Source organism: Malassezia japonica, chromosome 6 (assembly GCF_029542785.1).
Source record: "Malassezia japonica chromosome 6, complete sequence".
NCBI classification, from domain to species: domain Eukaryota; kingdom Fungi; phylum Basidiomycota; class Malasseziomycetes; order Malasseziales; family Malasseziaceae; genus Malassezia; species Malassezia japonica.
The window spans coordinates 221136-240894 of record NC_083375.1 but is presented as its reverse complement, the minus strand read 5'-3'; the positions used below and the strand labels follow the sequence as shown (position 1 = coordinate 240894).

Sequence of the window (19759 nt, the reverse complement as noted above, 5' to 3'; positions counted from 1 at the left end):
TCAAGCGGAGAACTAACACATGGCTCTAGGCGTTTGATTCTCGCCTGCGTATCGATATGAACCGACCCATTAACGTATGTGTGGTGTTCTTTAGTGGTTTGGATGCTAATATTCTGTTCAGGGAGATGGTTTCGGCGTGGGTTGGTACGACTCGAGCTGGGACCCTGAGTTGGGCGAAGCGCCGTGCATTTTTACTAGTGTCACACCTGTATGTGTGTCTCCGCAAAATGTGCTCACACCAGGCCTGGAACAATGTGAATCTCCACCGCATTGCAGAGAAGATCAAGAGTCCTCTCGTTTTGTAAGTGGACCCTCGGAGTGCATGCTAACCTCCAGTGGTCATGTCCGTGCCTCGACGGCTGGTGCTCTGAGTGAGACCAACTGTCACCCCTGGCGGTATGGACGGTTAATGTGGTACGTACACCCACTAATCACAGGATGCACAACGGCCAGATCTCGCAGTTTTCCAAAATCAAGCGGCGCCTGTTGGCCGCGCTGCCCGAGCCCTTGTTCCTCTGGCCGCAAGGGCACACGGACTCTGAGTTCACCTTTGCGCTCTTTTTGAGTCATCTGAAGAACCCATCGAGTATGGAAGAGTTCAGCTACAAAGAGCTGAAGGATGCGGTCCTGATGACCATTCGCGACATTAACCAATGGTCGAAAGAGGCCGGCATTGAAGAGGTGCGTGAGGTGTCTTACGCAGCCGAGCTTGATGAACTTTTGTGTGACAGATGGCAAGAGCATTGTGTGCACACGTTATGTTTCAAGCAAAGTGGATGAGGCGGCGAGCCTGGTGCGTTGTCTCTCTAATCCAGTACTTTTCCACGGGCACCTCCTTTTATGAGCATTCGGAAGGCGCCTACCGTATGGTCAAGGCGGACCGTCGTCAAAAGATTGTTGTGGTCGCGAGTGAGCCGCTGACGTTTGAAAAAGGTATGTTCCTCCTACTGACGATTAGCCGACTGGATGGAGATCGAGTCGAATACGATTTTGTGCATTACCCCCAACATGAATGTGCTCCAATACCCCATTGTGGACGAGTACCACAATCCTCAATCGCACCCTCACGTCCGCGACCCCAACTTTGCTATGCGTGCAGGGTTCCATTCCAATGCCCAAATCCCTCCCGAGATCCGCGAAGACATCCCCACCGAGTCACCCTACCTGGGTGCGGCGCAAGACATGCCGCTGGAGACTTGCGCACGCACCGTAGCCATTTAATCCAAAGGGTCCATTTTTGTGGAGGGAATTTGCCGAATTCGCCCACGTCGTCGATCGACGCGACTCCCCGGTACCACCATGATGCACCCCGCGCTACTTATTTTCCTGGTGTCGCTCGTGAACCAGACCATTACATGGCTGGGCCGCGACACGCTGCAGGACTTTGTATGTGCCCCTCGCTTACGCAGTTGTACAAGATTTACCAGCGGATCGTGAACCGGGCTGCGTTCAAGCGCCTGTCGACCGCGAAGAAGGAGCTCTTTGAGACGCGGCAGCAGTTGAACATGACGAGCTCGCAGGACGAGTTTTCGAAGTGGGCGAAGCTGCGCCGCAAGGTTGACAAGCTCACGGCCGAGGTGGAAGAACAGAGTGCGTTGCCTGGCTGACCCAGACAAGACGATTTCCTCGTCGCAGTTCTTCTTTTCGATTCTGTTCAAGGTGTTTATGTTTGTGCTGAACATGGCGATCCCTACGATTATTTCGTCCTACTTCAGCACGACACCCATGTTCTTCCTCCCTCCCGGCGACTGGTTCGGGCCCCTTGGCTACCTCTTTAGCTTCCCCAAGGCCCCCATCGGTGCGGTGAGCACCACGGTCTGGACCACGGTCTGTGGTCGTGTCCTGTCGCTGGTTGGCGCCTACTGCCGCGAGCTCTTTGTAAAGGACCCTGTGCTGGATATGGACGAGAAAGCGCAACAAGCCGCGCCCAAGATCCCGGTCCCCGAGGCGCCGCTGGCCGAGAAGAGCGCGCCTGCCACGACGCTGAAGCAGCGCAAGGCGACTGCCTCTGACGAGTAGGGTGTAGTGGTGTATTCCAATGCTATGTACTTAGGCCGTTTCTCTTTACAGGCGTGCGCGGACCGAGGAGCCGATGCTGTAACCGTGGGCGTCCTCGTTGAACTCGATCTGGCCGATCTCGTTGTCGTCGCCCGGCTCGCTGGTGACGACGCGGTAGAGCTTCGAGCGCTCGTGGGCAATGACCTTGCTCACCTCCAGCGCCTTGTCAAGCTTGCCGCGGATGGCGAGCTTGCCGTTTTCGTACAGGGTCTGTGCACGGGCCTTGCCAGTGGCCATGTCCACCAGGTCGCGGTCGGCTGAGGTTAGCTAGGATACGTACTGCACTCGATCACAATCTCGGCACGGCGGCGGCGGCCCAGCATGGTCATGGGCGGGCGACCGCGGCCGATGTCGATCGACTTTTTGGTGATGTGCAGGTACCACATCTCCGGGATCATCTTGGCGCGGTGGGCCGGAACATGCCTGCCCTTGGTCGAGCGAGCAGACGGGTGGATAACAAAAAGGTAGAGCGACGCAAGGTTCTTGCGCAGCGAGCCCTGAGACGGGAAGCCCTGCGGGGGGTTGGCGAGATAGAGTGCAGTGAGGGCAAACACCTGCATTAGCCTAGATACGTACCTTGCTCGCTTCAAAGCCCGCAGCATTCAGGTGAGGGAAAGCAGTGAGTGCGTGGCTAGCGATGGGCTGGAAAGCGTCCGAGCTCGACATGATTGTAGGTGGCTGGGTTCTTGGGGCGGAGCCGCAGGGGCCACCCTTCCCCATTGATGCGCCACCTTGTCACGATGACTAAACCCCACGTGGCGCTGGCGGGAACCCACCTCGCTCGGCCATGGGCGACCTCGAGGCGCGCGTCGCTGCGCTCGAGGACGAGAAGCGCAAGCTTCTGTCCAGCTGGCAGCGTGAGCGCGACGAAAATGCGCGCAAAGAAGAGGAGCTCGCTGCGTACGCCGCGCGTACGCAGTCGATGCGCACGGAGCTGTCCAAGGTGAACCTCGCCCTGGAGCAGGCACAGAGTGCCGAGAGCACCAGCAAGGTAGGTGGCGCGCCTAACCCAGTACAAAGCACGCACGCTCGAGCAGCAGCTTTCGCTCGCGCGCCAGGACACAGAGTGGGCACGCAGCGCGCTGCAGCGCGAACACGAAACCAATGCGAGCGCACGCGCAGAACTCACGACGCGCCTCACGCGCGCCGAGACCGCGCTGGACCTCGCGACACAGGAGCGCTCGAGCGCCGCGGCACAGCTCGCGCAGGCGGAGCGTGCGCTAAACGATACACAGGCAAAGCACGCGGAATCGGCGGCGCGCATCACCCAACTCCAAAGCGCGGCCGCCGCGCAGGAGCACGACGCGCGCCTCGAGATCAACGGGCTGCAGCGCACGATTGAGCTCGGCGAGGCGCGCGTGCAGCATGCCGAGCGCCGCGCCGCTCAGCTCGAGGCGGCGTGCGACGAATTGGTCGCCAAGTGCGGCGAGCGCGAAGGCGCAGCCCAGGACTTGGCCGACGAGGAACGCGCGGCGACTGCCTCGCTGCGCGAGGAGAACGCGGCGCTGCAGGCGGCGCTCGACCGCCTCGCGGCGAGCCTCGGCGTCCAGGTCAAGGACGGCGAGGTGGAGCAGCCCAGCCTCTCGACCGCTGCCTCGTTCGCCGCCCATGTCCAGCGGGACGGCAAGAGCTTCAGCGAGGTGTACCTCGACCTCGTGCGCACGGACGAGGAGCTGCGGCGCGAGCGCGCCGAAACGGGGCGCCTCGAGGGCGTCCTGGCCGAAGTCATGGCCGATCTGGACGCCCATGCGCCGCAGCTCAAGGCGCAGCGCGACGAGAACGCCGCGCTGCGTGCCGAGCTCGACGAGGCGCTCGCGGAGCTCGCGACCGCCGCCGAGGTGCGCGACGCGGCCCAAGAGACCGCCGCCGAGGCGCAGCGCGAGCTCGCGCGTGTCGAGCGCGAGCACACGCTTGCGACGCAGCAGCTCGAAGATACCGGCCTCCAAGTGCGCACGCTGCTGCGCGAGGTCATCCTGCTGCGCGACCCCTCCGCGGCGGAGCGCATGGAAGACGACGGGACGCCGCTCGACGTGCCGAGCACGGATATCCACACCATCATTACGCAAGAACTCGTCACCTTCCGCTCCCTGTCGGAGCTCTGTGCGCAGAACAAGCGCCTGCTTCATGCCCTGCGCGAGCTCGGCAACAAGATGGAGGCGATGGACGACAAGGCGGCGCAGTCCAACGACGACGCCGTGCAAGAAGCCGCGGCGCTCCTCGAAAAGGTCAGGGACGAGCTCGAGGCGGAGCGCGCCTCGAGCGAGAATCTGCGCCGCGAGCGCGACATGTTCCGCAGCGCGTGCCTCGCGACCGAGTCGGCGCCGCCGCCGCCTGTGCCGGCAGCCGACACGGAGCCCCTCCGCACCGAGCTCGCGTCTTCCAGGGCCGAGGCGCAGCGTGCGTGCGCCGCTCGCGACGCTGCGCAAGAGCGCCTCGCCATCCTCCAGCACACCGCCGAGCTGCACCAATCGCAGCTTGCCGAGTCGCGGCAGCAGATGGAGCGCCTGCACGGCCTGCTCGCGAGCCGTGACCAGGCTGTCCAGGCCAAGGAGCAGGCGCTCCTTACCAACCACGGCACGATCGAGCAGCTGCGTGCGGAGCTCGCCTCGGCGACGACCGAGGCGCGCGTCAGCGCCGAGCAGCGCGACGCGCTCCTCGACGAAAACAGCAAGCTCTCGCTCGCCAAGAGCACCGCCGAGCAGGCGCTCGCCGAGGCGCAGTCGGTGCGCACCGACGATGCACACAAGCGCAGCTCCGAGTACGACCGCCTGCGCGACGACGCGGCGCAGCTGCGCATCGCCCTCGCCGCTGCCGAAGCGCGTGCGGGCGAGGAGCAGACGCAGGCGACCAATGCGACGCTCCGCCGCGAAATCGAGACGCGCGCTCTGCAGGAACGTCTCGACACGCTCGTGCAGCAGCACACGAGCGCCCGCGAGGCGCTCGCGACGGCGCAGGCGAATGCGATGCACGCCGAGCGCCGCGCGACCGACCTGCTCGGCCAGCTCGAGCAGGCCAAGTCCTTCACGGCCCTCTTTGAGAAGCAGCTCGCGGCCGCCGAAGAGAGCCGCAAGGCCGCGGCCGCGGCTGCTCTCGGCGCGGCGGATGCGGCGTCGGCGAGCGGCCTCTCGCCCGAGCGCCAGCTCGAGATGGAGCTGATGGACGTGCGCCGCGGCCGCGCCGCGGCTCAGGCCGAGACGCTCGAGGCGAAAGAAAAGCTCCAGGCGAGCGTCGACGCTCAGACGCAACTCCAGCAGTCGCTCGACGCGGCGATCGCCGAGCGCGATGCGGCGCAGGCGCAGCACACCGCCGCCGCCACCGCGGCCGAGCAGGCCTCTGCCGAGCACCAGGCGGCGCTCGCGGCAAAAGACGCCGAAGTGACGTCGCTGCGCGAGGCGCTCGACAACGCGCACGCCGAGCGCGACGCGCAAAAGACCGCGTTTGCCAACGAGAAGCGCGAGCTCGAAGACGCGCTCGCCGGCCTGTCCACCGCCGAGAAGGAGGCCGAGGACAATGCGCCGCAGGCCTGGGACGAGGTGCGCAAGTTTGCGCGCGCCGCCAAAGAGGCCGAGACGCGCGCCGCGGACGCGGCCCACGCCCAGAGCGAGGCGCAAGGCGAAATCGAGCGCCTGCGCACCGAGCTGCAGCGTGTCGTCTCGGAGAGCGACGCACTGCGCCACGCACGCGACGTTGCGGATGCCGAGAACAACCGCAGCGCGCTTGCTGCCGAGACGCACGCGCGCTCGCTCGAAAAGACCATCGACACGCTCAAGACGCAGCGCGACGAGCTCCAGGAGCAAAACACGCAGCTGCACGGCCACCTCGAGGCCGTCGGCAAGCGCTCGGCGGCCGAAGGCGAGGCGGACGTCGCGAGTGCCGGCGACCTGCACCAGGTCATCCGGTACCTGCGCCGCGAAAAGGAGGCGCTCGAGCTCCAGGCGGAGCTCGCGCGGCAAGAGCAGGCGCGCCTGCGCCAGGCGCTCGACAAGGCCGAGCAGGACGCCACGGCTCTCCGCACCGAGCTCGCCGAGGCCAAGGCGCCGAGCGACGCGCCCAACACGCAGTACGCCGAGCTCCTCGACAAGATCAACCAGCTCTCGTCGCTGCGTGAGCACGTCACGACGCTCAAGGAAGCGAAGCAGGCGCTCGAGACGCGCGCCGAGTCGCTTTCCTCGCAGCTCAGCGCCGCGCAGCAGGAGCTGCAGCCGGGCCGCGAACAGCTGCAGAGCGCGCAGGTCGAGCTCGAGACGTGCCAGAGCCAGCTGCGCGTCGTCCAGGAGGACGTCGCGCGGTGGAAGAGCCGCACCGAGGGCCTCCTCAAGTCGTCCGGTGTCACCGAGGCCCTCGAGAAGGCCGAGGCCGAGCGCAAAGAGGCGCAGGCACAGGTCGAGACCGCGCGTGCCGAGCTCGAGTCAGAAAAGACGCGCCTTTCGTCCGAGCTGCAGACCGCCAATGCACGCTTCGAGCAGCTGCGTGAACAAGTCCGTGCGCGCATCACGCAGGAGCGCCGCTCGGTGGCCGAGGCGACCGAGCGTGGCAACCAGCTCCAGCAGGAGAAGGACGCCGCGGCGGCCAAGGCGGAGGAAGAGAAGAAGGCGCTCGAGGAACAGGTGCAGGCGCTCCAGGCCAAGATCGATGAGCAGGCCAAGGAGCCGATGCAGACCGACGGGCAGCCAGAGGCCAAGCCGGAGTCCAAGGCCGAGGGCGAGGGCGAGCAGCCCAACTGGGAGGCCGAAAAGGCGGCGCTCGCCGAGCAGCTGCGCGCCAAGACGGAAGAGTGCGAGAAGCACAAAAACTTTGCGCGCACCTTCCTGAAGGACAAGCGCGCAGCCGAGGCGCTGGTCAAGGAAAAGACGGCGCAGCTCGAAGAGCTCGAGAAGAAGCTCGCCGAGGGCGGCCAGGGCAAAGGTGTGGCCAAGACGGAAGGCGGAGGCGAGGCGGCCGAGGGCAAGGCCTCGGGGGCTGAGGCCACCGACTCTGCCACGGACGCGCAGCCCGAGGCTTCCGAGTCCAAGCCAGAGACGGCCGGGTCCAAGCCCGAGGCTTCCGAGTCCAAGCCAGAAACGGCCGGGGCCACGCCGGCGGCCGATGCCCCCACCGCGCCCGAGGACGAGACGGTCGAGGGCCTGCGCAAGCGCATCGCCGAGCTCGAGTCGCTCCTCGCTGCGGCCAACGCCCGCATCGCCGAGCTCGAGGCGGCGAGTGCCTCCTCCGATACCGCGGCCAAGGACGCCAAGATCGAGGAGCTGACGAAGCAACTCGCTGCGCCCGACGGCCTGCAAGCTGCGATCGAGGCCAAGGAAGCCGAGCTCAAGGCGCACTACCAATCGCTTCTCCAGACGCGCTACGACGACGGAAAGCACGAGGCGACGCTGCGCAATACCATCATGCTCAAGCAGCGCGACAACAAGATTACCAAGCTCACTGCCGAGATCCAGGAGCTCAAGATCAAGCTCGGCATTGCGTCCGACGCGCCGGCGCCGAAGCCCACGCCGAAGCCCAAGGCGGAGGAGAAGGAGAAGCCCGAGGAGAAGTCCGAGGCGAAGGCAGAGGCGACGCCCGCGCGCCCTGCCGTCGTCCGCGGCGGAGCGCCTGCGCGTGGCGGCCGTGGCGGCGGCCCCAAGCCCGTCCCCCTCCTCCAGCGCGCCAAGCCCGCTGAAGGCACGTCGATCCGCGGCGCGGCCGCGACGCGCGGTGCGCCCGCGAAGCGCGGCGCCGTGTCGGTCGCGGGTGGCGCGAAGCGGAAGCGCGAGCTTGCCGCGTCGACGTCGAGCACGGACAACGACAAGCCCAAAGGCGCTCCGAAAAAGTCGCGAGGCGACGACGCGGAGTAGTTCATAGCCTAATAGCCAATGGGTATCTATGGTATTATTACTTCCCCCGCGCGTTGCGCTTGCGCTGGAGGGTCATGAGCAGCGCCTCGTCCAGCTGCATCACCGTGTCGAGGAGGATCTCTTGGTCGCGTGCGTGCTTCACTTCGGTGCCCTGGAACTGCGGGACAGGGCCCGTGTCGAGGCCCAGCACGCGGTTCGCGGCGTGGACGACGTGCAAAAAGTCGCGCGGAAGCGTGCCGGACGGGTCGTGGGCGTACACCGGGTACGCCTCGCCTGCCTCGAGCGTGCCTGCGTCGTGTGCAGGCGCCGCATAGAGCGCGGCACGCAGCGCCGCGTGCCGCGCACGCTGCTCGGCGCGGATCGCCGCACGGTCCACGGCACCCTGTCCGCGTTCGTCGCCAAACGAAAGCAGGTCGGCGATGCCGTCGCGGCGTGCGTGGCTCATTGACGACGGCACATGCCCTGCGGCAAACTCCTTTTCGAAAAAGTCGAGGTACGCGTCGACCTGGGTATCGGACAAGCCCAGGACGTCGGTCTCGGTATCCCACGGGCAGAATGGCCCGTTGGCGACCGACGTCTGGAGCGTCTCGAGCCACGCGTGGAACGGCGGCGCGCCTGCGTGTGCGACGGCGCCGTGGAGCTCGCGCGGCGCGGCGCTGCGCGGTTGCCCGTCGAGCCCCCACTGCAGCTTGGCCATCACGAGGAGTGCCGCCATGAGCATGACGCAGCGCGGAATCGCCGCGTTGCGCGAGTAGCTTGTGACGCTCGGCTCGCCCTCGGCGTCGCTCGTGTCCGAGTCGCGCGAGCGGCTGCGTGCCCTGGGAAGCTTCACCGATACGTTCCGCACATGCATGTCAATGTGCAAAAACGAGAGGAGCGCCTTGGCGCCGACGTACATGGGCGCCGGGAGCAGCATGCGGTGCACGAGCCGCTGGAGGATCGGCGCTGCATTCACCTCGGGAAACACGAGGCCATTGTCGAGGTGCAAGCGCGTCGCGATATCCCCCGCGCGGCGGTGCAGTTCCATGACGCTCGGCACGACCTCGCTATCGAGCCCCGCATAGGACAGGTCGCTGTACGACAGCGAGTCGACGAGCGCCGCGGGCAGGCGCCGCGCGGCGTGCAGAAACGGCAGCGAGCCCGCCTGGATATGCCTGGGTCAGCCTTGCGACGTACTCTCGCAGCTCGCCGAGCGTGACCGGCACGCGGCGGAGCACCAGCGCGAGGTACACCACCGCGACGGTCGAGCGCAGCGACACCGTCTCGAGGTGCGCGCGCGGCGCGTCGTCGACGTACCGCTGGCGCCCTACGCGGTACATGGGCCGCGGCGGCGACGCGCGTTTTTCGCGCCGCGCCGCGTCGTACGGCGCCGCGGGCAGCGACGCACTCGACACATGCAGCGCCCACACCTCGCGCGCCGCACCCTCAATCTCTACGTGATACAGCTGCTGGACCGCGGCGATCTGCGCACGGAGCATCAGCTGGAACGCCTCGACCAGCGCAAACGTCGCGCGCGGCCCGTACAGATAGGCCGAATCGCGGTCGTCGAGCGCCGCATGCTCTGCGGACCCCGGCACGACGAGCGGCGTGCGCCCGCGCGCGACGCGGCGCGCGTGCAGCTGCCTCCGCCGCCGCTCGGCATGCGCCGCTTCGCGCTGCGACGCGCGGTGGACGGTGCGCGCGCGCGTCGTGATCTGCGTCCCGAATCCGTCCTCATCGTGCGCCGCTTCCACGCGAAAGTCGCGCTGGATATGCCCCGCAGCACAGACGAGCTGCGCCGCGAGGAGCCGGAAGCGCGTGCTGCCGCATTGCGCACAGCGCCGGCGCCGCTCTGGCATCGAGGCGAGATCTCGGCCGAATTCTCCCCCACAGGAGTGGGGCCGACACCTTGGGGCAATTCCTCTTTTCTCCCCATGCTGTTTGGCACGCGTGGAAAGATGCGCGTTTTTTTCGCGGTCTTCGTGGTGCTATGCTGCATCGTTGTAGTGCATTCGGAGAAGATTGAGCGGCGCGATGCGCCACTAAACTTTTCGCTCGGCCCCAAGGTCGGCGAGTCGAGCGCGGACGCGTCGAGCGCCGCGCCTGCGTCGACGAGCGACGCGGCGAGTGCCGCGCCGTCGAGTGCCGCGCCATCGCGCGCGTCGTCGAGCGCTGCGCCCTCCTCCTCGGCGTCGTCCGCGCCGAGTGCCAAGTCGGGCGACGGCGCGGCCGTGTCGAACAATGCCTCGGCGCCCGCCGCGTCTGCGCCGTCGTCTGCGGGTGCGCAGCCGTCGTCGTCGGTGGACTACCCCTCGATTACGGTGCCTGAGGGCCCCGTTACCTCGGCCGCCTTTAATGTGATGAGCGCCCCTGCGTCGCTCGCGCCGTCCAACGCAACCATCTCGGCCAACTACTCGCAGGCGCCGGCGCAGGCGACCGCCGCGTGGACCGGCCCCCTGCCTGCGCTGATGAGCCAGATGTACCGCGGCTCGAACGAGTCGCTGTCCAACCTGCCCAAGTTCTACTGGACGCTCGCCAACGCCTCGTTTAGCCATACGCAGCTGCAGCAGATCTGCGACCAGCAGACGCACTTTTGCGCGACATCTGGGTGTAGCGACGGCGACGACACCATCTCCAAGAACTTTTGCGACGTGAACAAGGGCATGGCGACGATGTGCACCTGCAAGACGTCCTACTCGCGCCTGCCGCAGTACCAGTGGCCGGTGCAGATGCAAGACTGCCTCTTCCGCCTGCAGGCCTGCACCGACGCCTGCAACAACCAGCGCGCGACGCCCTTTACCCAGCGCGGGCAGTGCTCGCAGGCGTGCGCAGACCAGATCGGCAGCTCCTGCGGCAAAGTCGAGCAGTACGGCGCGACGTACGCGGTGCAAAAGCCGGGCCAGACTCCTTCGTACCACATTGTGAGCCAGGCCGAGGCGCAGAGCGCCGGCGCACGCACCCACGCGAACCTCGCGCTGGTCGCCGTGGTCAGCGCGCTGGCCGCCCTGTGGGTCTCATAGGTGTATTGTAGCATGTTTAGTCATTGATTTACCATGGCCGGCGTGACGGAAGGTACGTGCGGCGGCTGACGCAGACGAGGCCGCGCTGTACGACCGGCAGATTCGGCTGTGGGGCCTCGAGGCACAGAACAGGATGCGCTCGGCGCACGTCGTCTTGTACGGCTTCTCGGGCCTCGCGACCGAAGTCGCCAAAAATATCACCCTGAGCGGCGTCGGACAGTTGACGATCGTGGACCAGGGCGCGGTGCGCGCCGAGGACCTCGGCGCGGGCTTCTTTTTTCGGGAGGAGGACATCGGCAGCCCGCGCATCGGCGAGGCGCCGCTGCAGCGCGTGCAGCTCCTCAACCCGCTGGTGACGGTCAAGGGAGCAACGGCGCTCGACGTCCCTGCGCTGCGCCCGGACGTCCTCGTCGCGTGCACGGGGACGCGCGCAGAGCTCGTCGCGCTCAACGACGCGTGCCGCACGGTCGGCGCCATGTTTTACGCGGCATCCACACAGGGATGGGGGGGCTTTCTCTTCTCGGACCTCGGCGAGGCGTACGAGTACGTGGCCGAGCGCGCGGTCCCGGGGTCCAAGGAGCGCCGCAGCGTGCGGTACACCCAGGGCTTTGCCACGCTGCGCGACGTGCTGCGTGTGACGTGGAAGACGCCGGCGCACGGCGAGATCGCGGGGCGGCCCGTGCGCCAGTTTAGCGCGCGCCTCTGGGCGACGTGGGCGCTCTGGGAGTGGGACGCGCGCCGCGCGCACGGCGCCGAGGCCGCCGACGGGCCGCCGGCACTCGCCGCCGCGCTCGAGCGCATCGCGCGCGAGCTGCTCGCCGACAAAGGCGTCGCGTCCGAGCTGGTCTTTGAGCGCCAGCGCGTGGATCCCGCGCGGTTCTTTGCCGAGTTTGCGCGCGTGACGTACGCGCACGTCGTCGATCATAGCCTCGCGGCGCTTGCGCCGACGAGTGCGGTGCTCGGCGGGCTCCTCGCGCAGGACCTGCTCAATGCGCTGGGGCACCGCGAGGAGCCGATGGTCAACTGGATGCTGCTCGACACGGCGCTGGGCGTCGCGCCGATCCACGCGATTGGCACCGCGCCGGCGCAGGAGGACGCGGCGGGCGCGAGCCGCGCGGCAGCGTAACGCGCTCGTAGATGTATCTATACGGCATGCGCCTATCCTATCGACGCCTACGCCGCCCGCAAGGCGCCTTGCAGCGCGACCCACGACTCGTTGTTCACACGATAGTGTACCCCGTCGCACACCGGCGTCTCGACCGGCGCCCACCACAGCCACGCGCTCCGCCCGAGCACCTGGCGCCAGTTGGCGGCGATGCCGACGTGGTACAGGTTATGCCGCGACGCCGCCTTTCGCAGCGCCTGCCCCTGTGCAGGCGTAAGCTGCGACGCGCTCGTCGTCGGCAGGAGCGCCTCGTGCGCCTCGTCGTCCGCCTCGCGCGTAAGCAGGTTCGCGAGGCGCTGCCGCGAGCTCGGCGGCGCGCTGTCGCGTGCCTGGTTTTCTTCGCCGACGCGCTCCATGCCTTCCATGTACTCGAGCGTGGTCTTGTTCACGCTCGTGAGGTATACGTGAAAGATGAAGAAGGGCAGCAGCGCCATGCCGACGATCAGCGCAAGCGCCGCGAGGAGGATCCACGAGATGGGCAGCGCAATGTCCTCGTCGTCCCTCTCGAGCAGGCGCACAAACGCGGACACGAGCGTATAGAGCGTATAGACCGACAGCCCCGTTGTGTACCACAGAAACAAGAGGAACGCATGGTAGTTGCGCAGCCCGATGCACGAGTCCATAATCCACGGGCAGTGGTGGTCCATCCGCAGAATGCACGTCCCGCATTTGCGGCAGTGGTGGCACCGGTCCGGCTTGGGCGCATTGCACTTGCTGCACCAGCGCCGCGTGCCGGTCGACCGCTTCACCGTGCGGTAGGCATTCGGCGCCTCGACCTCGCCCCGCCGCTGCGACGTCCGCAGGCCGGTGACGAGGTACGACCACGCGCTCATTCCGCCGAGCGCGACCGCGACAAGCACGCGCACGCCGACCTGCGCCACACTCCCTTTCCACACCGGCACGACCACGTCCAGCGAGAGCGCGCCGACCGCATACAGCAGCAGCACCACCACGACCGACGCCGACCCTCTGCCGAGCCACGACATTGTGGAGGTGGAGAGCGCCATCATGGCGGAGCTCGACAGTAGGTGCGCTCGCTCACGCAGAGCTCGCCATCCGCGGCGTGCGGTCGTTTGATCCCAAGTCGATCAATATCATCCAGTTCTTTAAGCCGCTGACGGTGATTGTGGGGCACAATGGCAGCGGCAAGACGGTGCGTGGCGCGGCTGACGCAGACCATCGTCGAGTGCCTCAAGTACGCGGCGACGGGCGACCTGCCGCCGAACACGAAAGGCGGCGCGTTTGTGTACGACCCCATGGTACGTAGCGTACCTGACGCAGCTCGCGGGCACCGACACGGTCAAGGCGCAGATCCGACTCCGCTTCCGCAACACACACGGCGTGCGCATGAGCTGCGTGCGCAACCTGCAGGTGTCCAAGAAGCGGGGCGGCGGCCTGACGATGAAGACGCTCGAGGGCGTGCTTGGCGTCGACGACGCTGAGGCAGAGAGTGCGCACGCGACCATCTCGACGCGCTGCGCGGAGCTCGACCAGGAGATGTCGCTGCTCCTCGGCGTGTCGCCCGCCATCATCGAGAGCGTGTTGTTCTGCCACCAGGAAGAGTCGAACTGGCCGCTGTCGGAGCCGGCTGCGCTCAAGAAGCGCTTCGACGATATCTTTGAGGTGACGCGCTATACCAAGGCCCTCGACTCGCTCAAGGCGCTCCGGAAGCAGCGCCTGCAGGACGCACGCGTCGACGACGCCGAGCTGCGTACGCTCCAGCAGGAGAAGGAGCGTGCAGACGCAACGCAGCGCACGATCCACACGCTCGCTGCGACGCTCGCCGAAAAGGTCGCGGAGCTCGACGCGCTCGACGCACACGTCGCGAAAAAGACCGCAGAGAACAAGGCGCTGTACGACGCCGCGCTCGAATTCCGCGACGTGATCGGCCAGGCCGAGGCACTCGAGGAGCGCCTCGCGCTCTACGCCGAAAACCGCGACGCGCTCGCAGCGAGCACGACCCTCCTCGACGCGTCCGAAAGCGCCCTCGAGACGCAGCTCGGCACGCTCCCTGCCCAGCTCGAGGAAAAGCGCGAAAAACTCGACGAGATGTACGCGACACTTGCGGCAGAAAAGGAGGAGCGCGCAGCGGCGGCCGCCGAGCACGAGCGCCTCCTACAGCAACACGGCGAGCAGCTCGCGGCACGCCGCGCGCTCGAACGGACGCTTGGCGCTGCGCGCGAGGACCTTGTGGCAACCGCCGCACGGTACGGCTTCGACGCAGAGGCACAGGATACCCTGGACGATGTATATACCCTATGCGACGCGGTGCAGACGCAGCTCGCCGCGCACGTCCGCGCGGCAGACGCCGAAGACGCACGCCGCGACCGCGAGGCGCACGAGCGCGACACGGAGCTCGAACAGGCGTGGCAGCAGCAGCGCAGCGCGCTGCGTGACCTCCAGGCACAGTACGCACAGCAGACACAGACGCTCGACCGCCTCCAGGAGCGCATCGCGGCGTGCGACCGCGAGATGGAAGGCGGCGCGCCCGTCGTGCACTCGGACCGCCTCGCGGCGCTGCGGGAAAAGCAGGCGGCGCTCACGAGCGAGCGCACCGAAAGCAGCGCAGACACGCGGCGCGCACAGCTCGCCGACGAGATCCACGCGCTCGAGCGCCGCCGCGACGCCCTCTCGAAAAGCGCCATGGCGTCGAATCAGACGGTCGAGCAGCGCGCGCTCCTCGCGCAGAACGAGCAGATGCTCCAAAAGGACACGGCGGCCCTCGACGAGCTGTACGTAGCGCGACTGACCCAGACTCGGCACGCTCGCCCCGGACGCCGAGCGGCTGCTCGAGGCGCTGCCCCCGGCGGCGCTCGCCGCGCGCGCAGCGTCGGCAGTCGCCGAGCACGAAACCACGGCTGCCAAGGCGGCCGCGGCCGCGTCCGAGCGCCAGCGCGTGCACGACCGCCTCGCCGCCTCGCTCGAGATGCACGCGGCGCACGTCGCCGACGCGCAGCAGGCGTGCACTGCCCTCGAACAAGCACAGACGCCGGACCTCGACGAGGAGCTCAAGACGGCGCGCGAAGAGGTGCAGATCCTGCAAGACTCGCTCGCGGTGCTTGAGCACGCCGCCGAGTTCTTTGAGCGGATCCTTACGCAGGGCCGCGAGAAGCACGTGTGTATCGGCTGCAACCGCGGCATTCCGGACGCCATTATGCCTGCGTTTGAGCAGCATGTGCAGGCGTCGATGCAGCGCAGCACGCCGGCGCGGATCGACGGCCTGCGCACGGACCTCCAGGCGTGGACCGAGCAGCTTGCCCAGCTCCAAGCCGCGGACGAGCAGCGCACCGAGCTCGCGACGCGCCGCGCGGCACTCGCGGCCGCCGAGGAGAAGCAGGCGCGCACCACCCGTGAGCTCGCCGAGGCCGCGTCGGCCATGCACGAGGCGGCGCGCTCGGCAGCGGATGCGCGTGCGCACCTCGATGCGCTGCAGTCCCTCGCCACGCGCGCCGCACGCGCTCGCGACCTGCAAGACGCGCGCGACCGCCTCCAGGCGACTGTCGACGCGGCGCGCGCCGACTTGCAGGTCAGCGGCGCGGTGCCGAGCAGTGCCGACCTGCGCACGGAGCTCGAGTCGCTCTCGGAGCAGCTCAAGGCCGCCGCGTCCGAGCACGAGAGCCTCGTGCGCAGCCGCGACGCAGCACGCGACGTGCTTGCCAATGTCGAGCGCGAGCTGCACGCGCTCGAGATCGCGCACGCCGAGGCGCAGCAGCACGACGCCCAGCGCGAGGCGGCGCGCCGGCGGCGGCTCGAGCACCTCTCGGACCGCGACGAGGCGGACAAGGCGCTCCAGGCGCTCGACCGTGCGATTGACGAGGCCGCGGCACCGATTGCCGACGCACGCAAAGCCCTCGACGCGTTCCGTGCGGAGCGGCAGGCGGAGAGTGTGCATGCACGCGAGGCGGCGCAACAGCGGCACCACGACGCAGCGCGCCTCGCCGATGTGCACCAGCGCCTCGAGGCGGCGGCGGCTGATGCGCCGCGCGGTGCGTCGGTAAAAGGTGCGCTTGCCGACGCCGCCGCGCGACGCGACCGCCACGCGGGCGCCGCCGAGCACTGCGAGCGGCAGGTGCAGTCGCTCGACCGCGACCTGCGCGACGCCCAGGCGACCGAGACGCGTCTGCGCGACAACCTGCGCTACCGACGCGTCCTGGCCGACATGGCTGGTGTCGAGCGGCAGCTGCGGTCGCTGGACCTCGACGAGGCGCATGCCAAGCACGCCGAGTTTACCGCGCAGTACGATGCGGCGCGGCGCGAGGAGAACGAGCTGAGCGGTGCGGCGGCGCACCTGCGTGGCGAGCTGCGCGGCATCGAGGCCGAGAAAGCGCGGCGCGAGCACGAGCTCGCCGACTATGCGGACGTGCATGCGCGCTACGTCAAGCAGCTTGTGCACATCAAGGTCGCTGCGATGGCCAACCACGATTTGGAGACGTACAGCGGCGCGCTGCACCAGGCCATCCTGCAGTTCCACGCGATCAAGATGGAGGAGGTGAACCAGACGATCGACTACCTGTGGAAGAAGACCTACCAAGGCACGGACATTGACACGATCCTTGTCCGCTCCGATACCGACGGCAAGGTCAACGCGAGTGGCCTGCGTTCGTACCAGTACCGCGTGTGCATGGTCAAGGACAACGTCGAGCTCGAGATGCGCGGCCGGTGCAGTGCCGGGCAAAAAGTGCTGGCGTGCATCCTGGTGCGTCTTGCGCTCGCCGACTCCTTTGGCGCAAACTGCGGCTTTCTTGCGCTGGACGAGCCCACGACCAACTTGGACCGCGAGAATGTCGAGGCGCTCGCCGCGTCGCTGGTCGACCTGATCGCCGAGCGGCAGCACCAGCGCAACTTTCAGCTGGTGGTCATTACCCACGACGAAGACTTTCTCTCACGCCTCTCCCAGTCCGACGCCTTGTCGCAGTACTGGCGCGTGAGCCGCGACGCGTCGCTCGTACGTGGTGCGACTAACACAGAATTCTATTATCGAACGAGAATATGTACGTAGTATTTAAAGCTCGTCGCGGATGCTCTGCACGAGGCTCGAGGCGCTCGCGACGACGCTCGAAGCGCTCTTGCTTGCCTCGGCGGCATACGAGCCGAGCTTCTCATTGTTCAGGCCATAGACCTGCTGGGCAGGCACGCCGAGGAAGTCGCGCACACCGGTCTTGAACTGGTCGACCACCGCGTTGGCAGCGTTCTGCAGGTTCGCCGCCCAGCCGGGGTCGTAGTAGGCGCGCACCTGGCGGAGCAGGTGCTGGCGGTCCGTCTCGAGCTGGCTCGGCGCGACGCCGTGGGCGCGCAGGAAGCCACGCAGGCGCGCGTCCGACCAGCTCACGTACTCGCTCGCGGTCGCCGACAGGCCCGAAGCGTGCTCCTGGATGAGCTCGATGAGCTCATCGCGCTTCTTCTCGGTGGGCGTCTTCAGGAAGCCGTGCTCGTGCAGGTAGTTGCGCAGGTCGCTGTCGAGCCAACCCTCCCAGAGCACCTTCTGCGACTTGGTGTACTTCTCGCTGACGAGCTTGAGGTACTCGTCGCGCGTCGCCTGGTAGTCGCTCTTGATGACGTGGTTGTCCACGAGCCACTTGTGGAGGTCGGCCTTGGACCAGGTGTCGTACACCGCCGAGTTGGCCGTGTAGTAGTAGCGCTGGGCGAGGTCCACGAGCTCCTTGCGGTTCTTTTCAAAGGACGAGTCGATGTAGCCGTGGTTCACGAGCCACTTGTGGAGGTAGTCCGTCGAGAAGATGTCGTAGAGGTGCGACGACGACTCCTTGGCAAACGGCTCCTTGATGGCCTTGAGCAGGTCCTCGCGGCTCTGGAGCACCTGGGGGAGGACGACGTTGTGCTTCGAGAGCCACGACTTGAGCTCGTCGGCGTTCCACGAGCTGTACACGTAGTCCTTGGCATCGTCAATGGCGTCCTGCGCACGCGCGGCGGCGTCCGCCGTGGTGTGCACGGCCTGCGCCGAGAGGCGCGACGCCTCCTTCTCGACGTCTTTCGCGGCCTGGTGCGTGACCGAGGCGGCGGCCGAGGCGGCCGAGGCCACCGACGACGAGGCCTGCTCCGAGCCCTTCACCGCCGAGGTGTAGGCGCCACTCGTGTAGGACGAGGCGACGCTGCGCACCGAGCTAGCGGCGCTCAGCGCGGCGCTGTACTGCTTCTTGGCCTCGGCATCCGCCGAGTTGGTCGCCGAGGCAATCTCCGACGCGAGGCGGTCGCAGTCCTTCTTGGCGATCTGCGCCAGCTTCTCCTGGGGCGACGAAGGAGAGACAATGCCGCGCTCGAGCAGGTAGGAGCGCAGGCTCGGCTCGTCCCACGTGCCAAAGTTGAGGCCGGTGCAGTGCGAAAGCACGCCGGCAGCGTCGTTGGCGAGGTTCGCCTGAGCGAAATGCGGGGCAGTGCTGAGAGCAACAGCGAGAGCGACAAAAGTTCCAGAGAGACGCATCGTTGCAAGAAGCACGGGGAGCCCGTGCAGCGCGGCCCAAATGATCCGTGCGTCGCCGCACGGGAGGCCGCACGGGCGACTGCGCGCTGACGTGATCAATAGGGCTAGGGTCAGGTCACTTTTTTGGGAATCACGTGCTATTTAGTTTATCACGTGCCTCAGAAAACAAAAGGACCGCTGACGCCACAGCGCTCCTCACCCTTCCGGTTCCTATTTCGCTGAGAAAAAAATGGTACGCACCCTGTCTGCTGTACCTCTGGTCGTGTGTGGTGTGTGAGAGCATGTCCATACGGCTGGGGGTCGGCAATTAGAGCTCCGAGCTCGCTTGTTTAAGTTCAAGTGCTGACTCGTCTCGATGACCCACAGCCCAAGGCTACCAAGACAGGATCTTCCAAGAAGCCCGCGGCGGCGCCCTACAGCAAGGGCAACGCCAACAAGGCTCCCTCGAACCCGCTCTTTGAGAAGCACTCGAAGAGCTTCGGTATCGGTACGTTGTTCTATACTAACAGTACAGGCCAGGACATCCAGCCCAAGCGTGACCTGACCCGCTTCGTCAAGTGGCCCGAGTATGTTCGCCTGCAGCGCCAGCGCGTCATCCTCAACCAGCGCCTCAAGGTTCCTCCGGCGATTGCCCAGTTCTCCAACACCCTGGACAAGAACACCGCGACGGCCCTGTTCAAGCTCATGAACAAGTACCGCCCGGAGTCGAAGCAGGAGAAGAAGGCCCGCCTCGACGCGGTCGCCAAGGAGATTGCTGCCGGCAACAAGGTGGACCCCAAGGCGGATGGCAAGAAGCCTCTTTTCGTCAAGTACGGTCTGAACCACGCTGTGGCGCTCATTGAGGCCAAGAAGGCCAACCTCGTGGTGATTGCCGACGACGTCGACCCCATTGAGCTGGTCGTCTTCCTCCCGGCCCTCTGCCGCAAGATGGGTATCCCCTACGTCATTGTCAAGTCGAGCTCGCGTCTCGGTGCCGTTGTGCACCTCAAGCGCACTGCCGTCGCCGTCATCCAGGACGTCCGCTCCGAGGATGAGCGCGAGCTCGCTGACCTCGTGTCGGCCGCCAAGGCCAACTACCTCGACAAGTACGACGAGGCCCGCCGCCACTGGGGTGGTGGTATTCGTGGCAACAAGTCTATCGAGAAGCTCCGTAAGCGCGAGAAGGCCGCTGGCCGCAACGTGGTTACCGAGAACTAAGGTTATGACTTGTCGTTATGCTTGCTGAGTAGATGCCCTTGGCTGGTGACACTTCACTAGCTAAAAAAAAAAA

The 19759-nt window shown here is 66.6% G+C and overlaps 11 protein-coding genes across 11 annotated transcripts; 7 read left to right on the top strand and 4 right to left on the bottom strand.

Annotated features, from left to right (window-relative positions):
• Nucleotides 1-438: 438 nt before the first annotated feature.
• On the top strand, nt 439-1221 carry DUG3 (glutamine amidotransferase subunit; the record flags this gene model as incomplete). Its single annotated transcript, XM_060267190.1, has 3 exons — nt 439-681; nt 816-933; nt 959-1221. 3 exons carry the CDS (start codon nt 439-441, stop codon nt 1219-1221), a joined length of 624 nt encoding a protein of 207 aa, XP_060123173.1.
• A 78-nt stretch (nt 1222-1299) lies between these two features.
• On the top strand, nt 1300-2019 carry GET1 (GET complex subunit get1; the record flags this gene model as incomplete). The annotated part of the gene is made up of 3 exons (XM_060267189.1): nt 1300-1386; nt 1410-1590; nt 1613-2019. 3 exons carry the CDS (start codon nt 1300-1302, stop codon nt 2017-2019), a joined length of 675 nt encoding a protein of 224 aa, XP_060123172.1.
• A 45-nt stretch (nt 2020-2064) lies between these two features.
• On the bottom strand, nt 2065-2724 carry MJAP1_003260 (uncharacterized protein; the record flags this gene model as incomplete). Its single annotated transcript, XM_060267188.1, has 3 exons — nt 2065-2315; nt 2339-2612; nt 2635-2724. The coding sequence occupies 3 exons, from the start codon at nt 2722-2724 to the stop codon at nt 2065-2067; spliced, it is 615 nt and encodes a 204-aa protein (XP_060123171.1).
• A 121-nt stretch (nt 2725-2845) lies between these two features.
• MLP1 lies at nt 2846-7889 on the top strand (the record flags this gene model as incomplete). The annotated part of the gene is made up of 2 exons (XM_060267187.1): nt 2846-3049; nt 3072-7889. The coding sequence occupies 2 exons, from the start codon at nt 2846-2848 to the stop codon at nt 7887-7889; spliced, it is 5022 nt and encodes a 1673-aa protein (XP_060123170.1).
• Nucleotides 7890-7926: 37 nt separating this feature from the next.
• On the bottom strand, nt 7927-9727 carry MJAP1_003258 (uncharacterized protein; the record flags this gene model as incomplete). Its single annotated transcript, XM_060267186.1, has 2 exons — nt 7927-9043; nt 9066-9727. The coding sequence occupies 2 exons, from the start codon at nt 9725-9727 to the stop codon at nt 7927-7929; spliced, it is 1779 nt and encodes a 592-aa protein (XP_060123169.1).
• A 75-nt stretch (nt 9728-9802) lies between these two features.
• Nucleotides 9803-10888, top strand: MJAP1_003257 (uncharacterized protein; the record flags this gene model as incomplete). The annotated part of the gene is made up of 1 exon (XM_060267185.1): nt 9803-10888. One exon carries the CDS (start codon nt 9803-9805, stop codon nt 10886-10888), a length of 1086 nt encoding a protein of 361 aa, XP_060123168.1.
• Nucleotides 10889-10921: 33 nt separating this feature from the next.
• Nucleotides 10922-12014, top strand: AOS1 (E1 ubiquitin-activating enzyme; the record flags this gene model as incomplete). The annotated part of the gene is made up of 2 exons (XM_060267184.1): nt 10922-10940; nt 10963-12014. 2 exons carry the CDS (start codon nt 10922-10924, stop codon nt 12012-12014), a joined length of 1071 nt encoding a protein of 356 aa, XP_060123167.1.
• A 47-nt stretch (nt 12015-12061) lies between these two features.
• On the bottom strand, nt 12062-13039 carry PFA3 (protein S-acyltransferase; the record flags this gene model as incomplete). Its single annotated transcript, XM_060267183.1, has 1 exon — nt 12062-13039. One exon carries the CDS (start codon nt 13037-13039, stop codon nt 12062-12064), a length of 978 nt encoding a protein of 325 aa, XP_060123166.1.
• Nucleotides 13040-13061: 22 nt separating this feature from the next.
• On the top strand, nt 13062-16981 carry RAD50 (DNA repair protein rad50; the record flags this gene model as incomplete). The annotated part of the gene is given in 6 exon segments (XM_060267182.1): nt 13062-13077; nt 13100-13206; nt 13229-13312; nt 13335-14785; nt 14808-16949; nt 16969-16981. 6 exon segments carry the CDS (start codon nt 13062-13064, stop codon nt 16979-16981), a joined length of 3813 nt encoding a protein of 1270 aa, XP_060123165.1.
• Nucleotides 16982-17055: 74 nt separating this feature from the next.
• On the bottom strand, nt 17056-18489 carry MJAP1_003253 (uncharacterized protein; the record flags this gene model as incomplete). The annotated part of the gene is made up of 1 exon (XM_060267181.1): nt 17056-18489. One exon carries the CDS (start codon nt 18487-18489, stop codon nt 17056-17058), a length of 1434 nt encoding a protein of 477 aa, XP_060123164.1.
• Nucleotides 18490-18529: 40 nt separating this feature from the next.
• Nucleotides 18530-19686, top strand: rpl8 (60S ribosomal protein L8; the record flags this gene model as incomplete). The annotated part of the gene is made up of 3 exons (XM_060267180.1): nt 18530-18536; nt 18875-18976; nt 19004-19686. 3 exons carry the CDS (start codon nt 18530-18532, stop codon nt 19684-19686), a joined length of 792 nt encoding a protein of 263 aa, XP_060123163.1.
• Nucleotides 19687-19759: the final 73 nt, after the last annotated feature.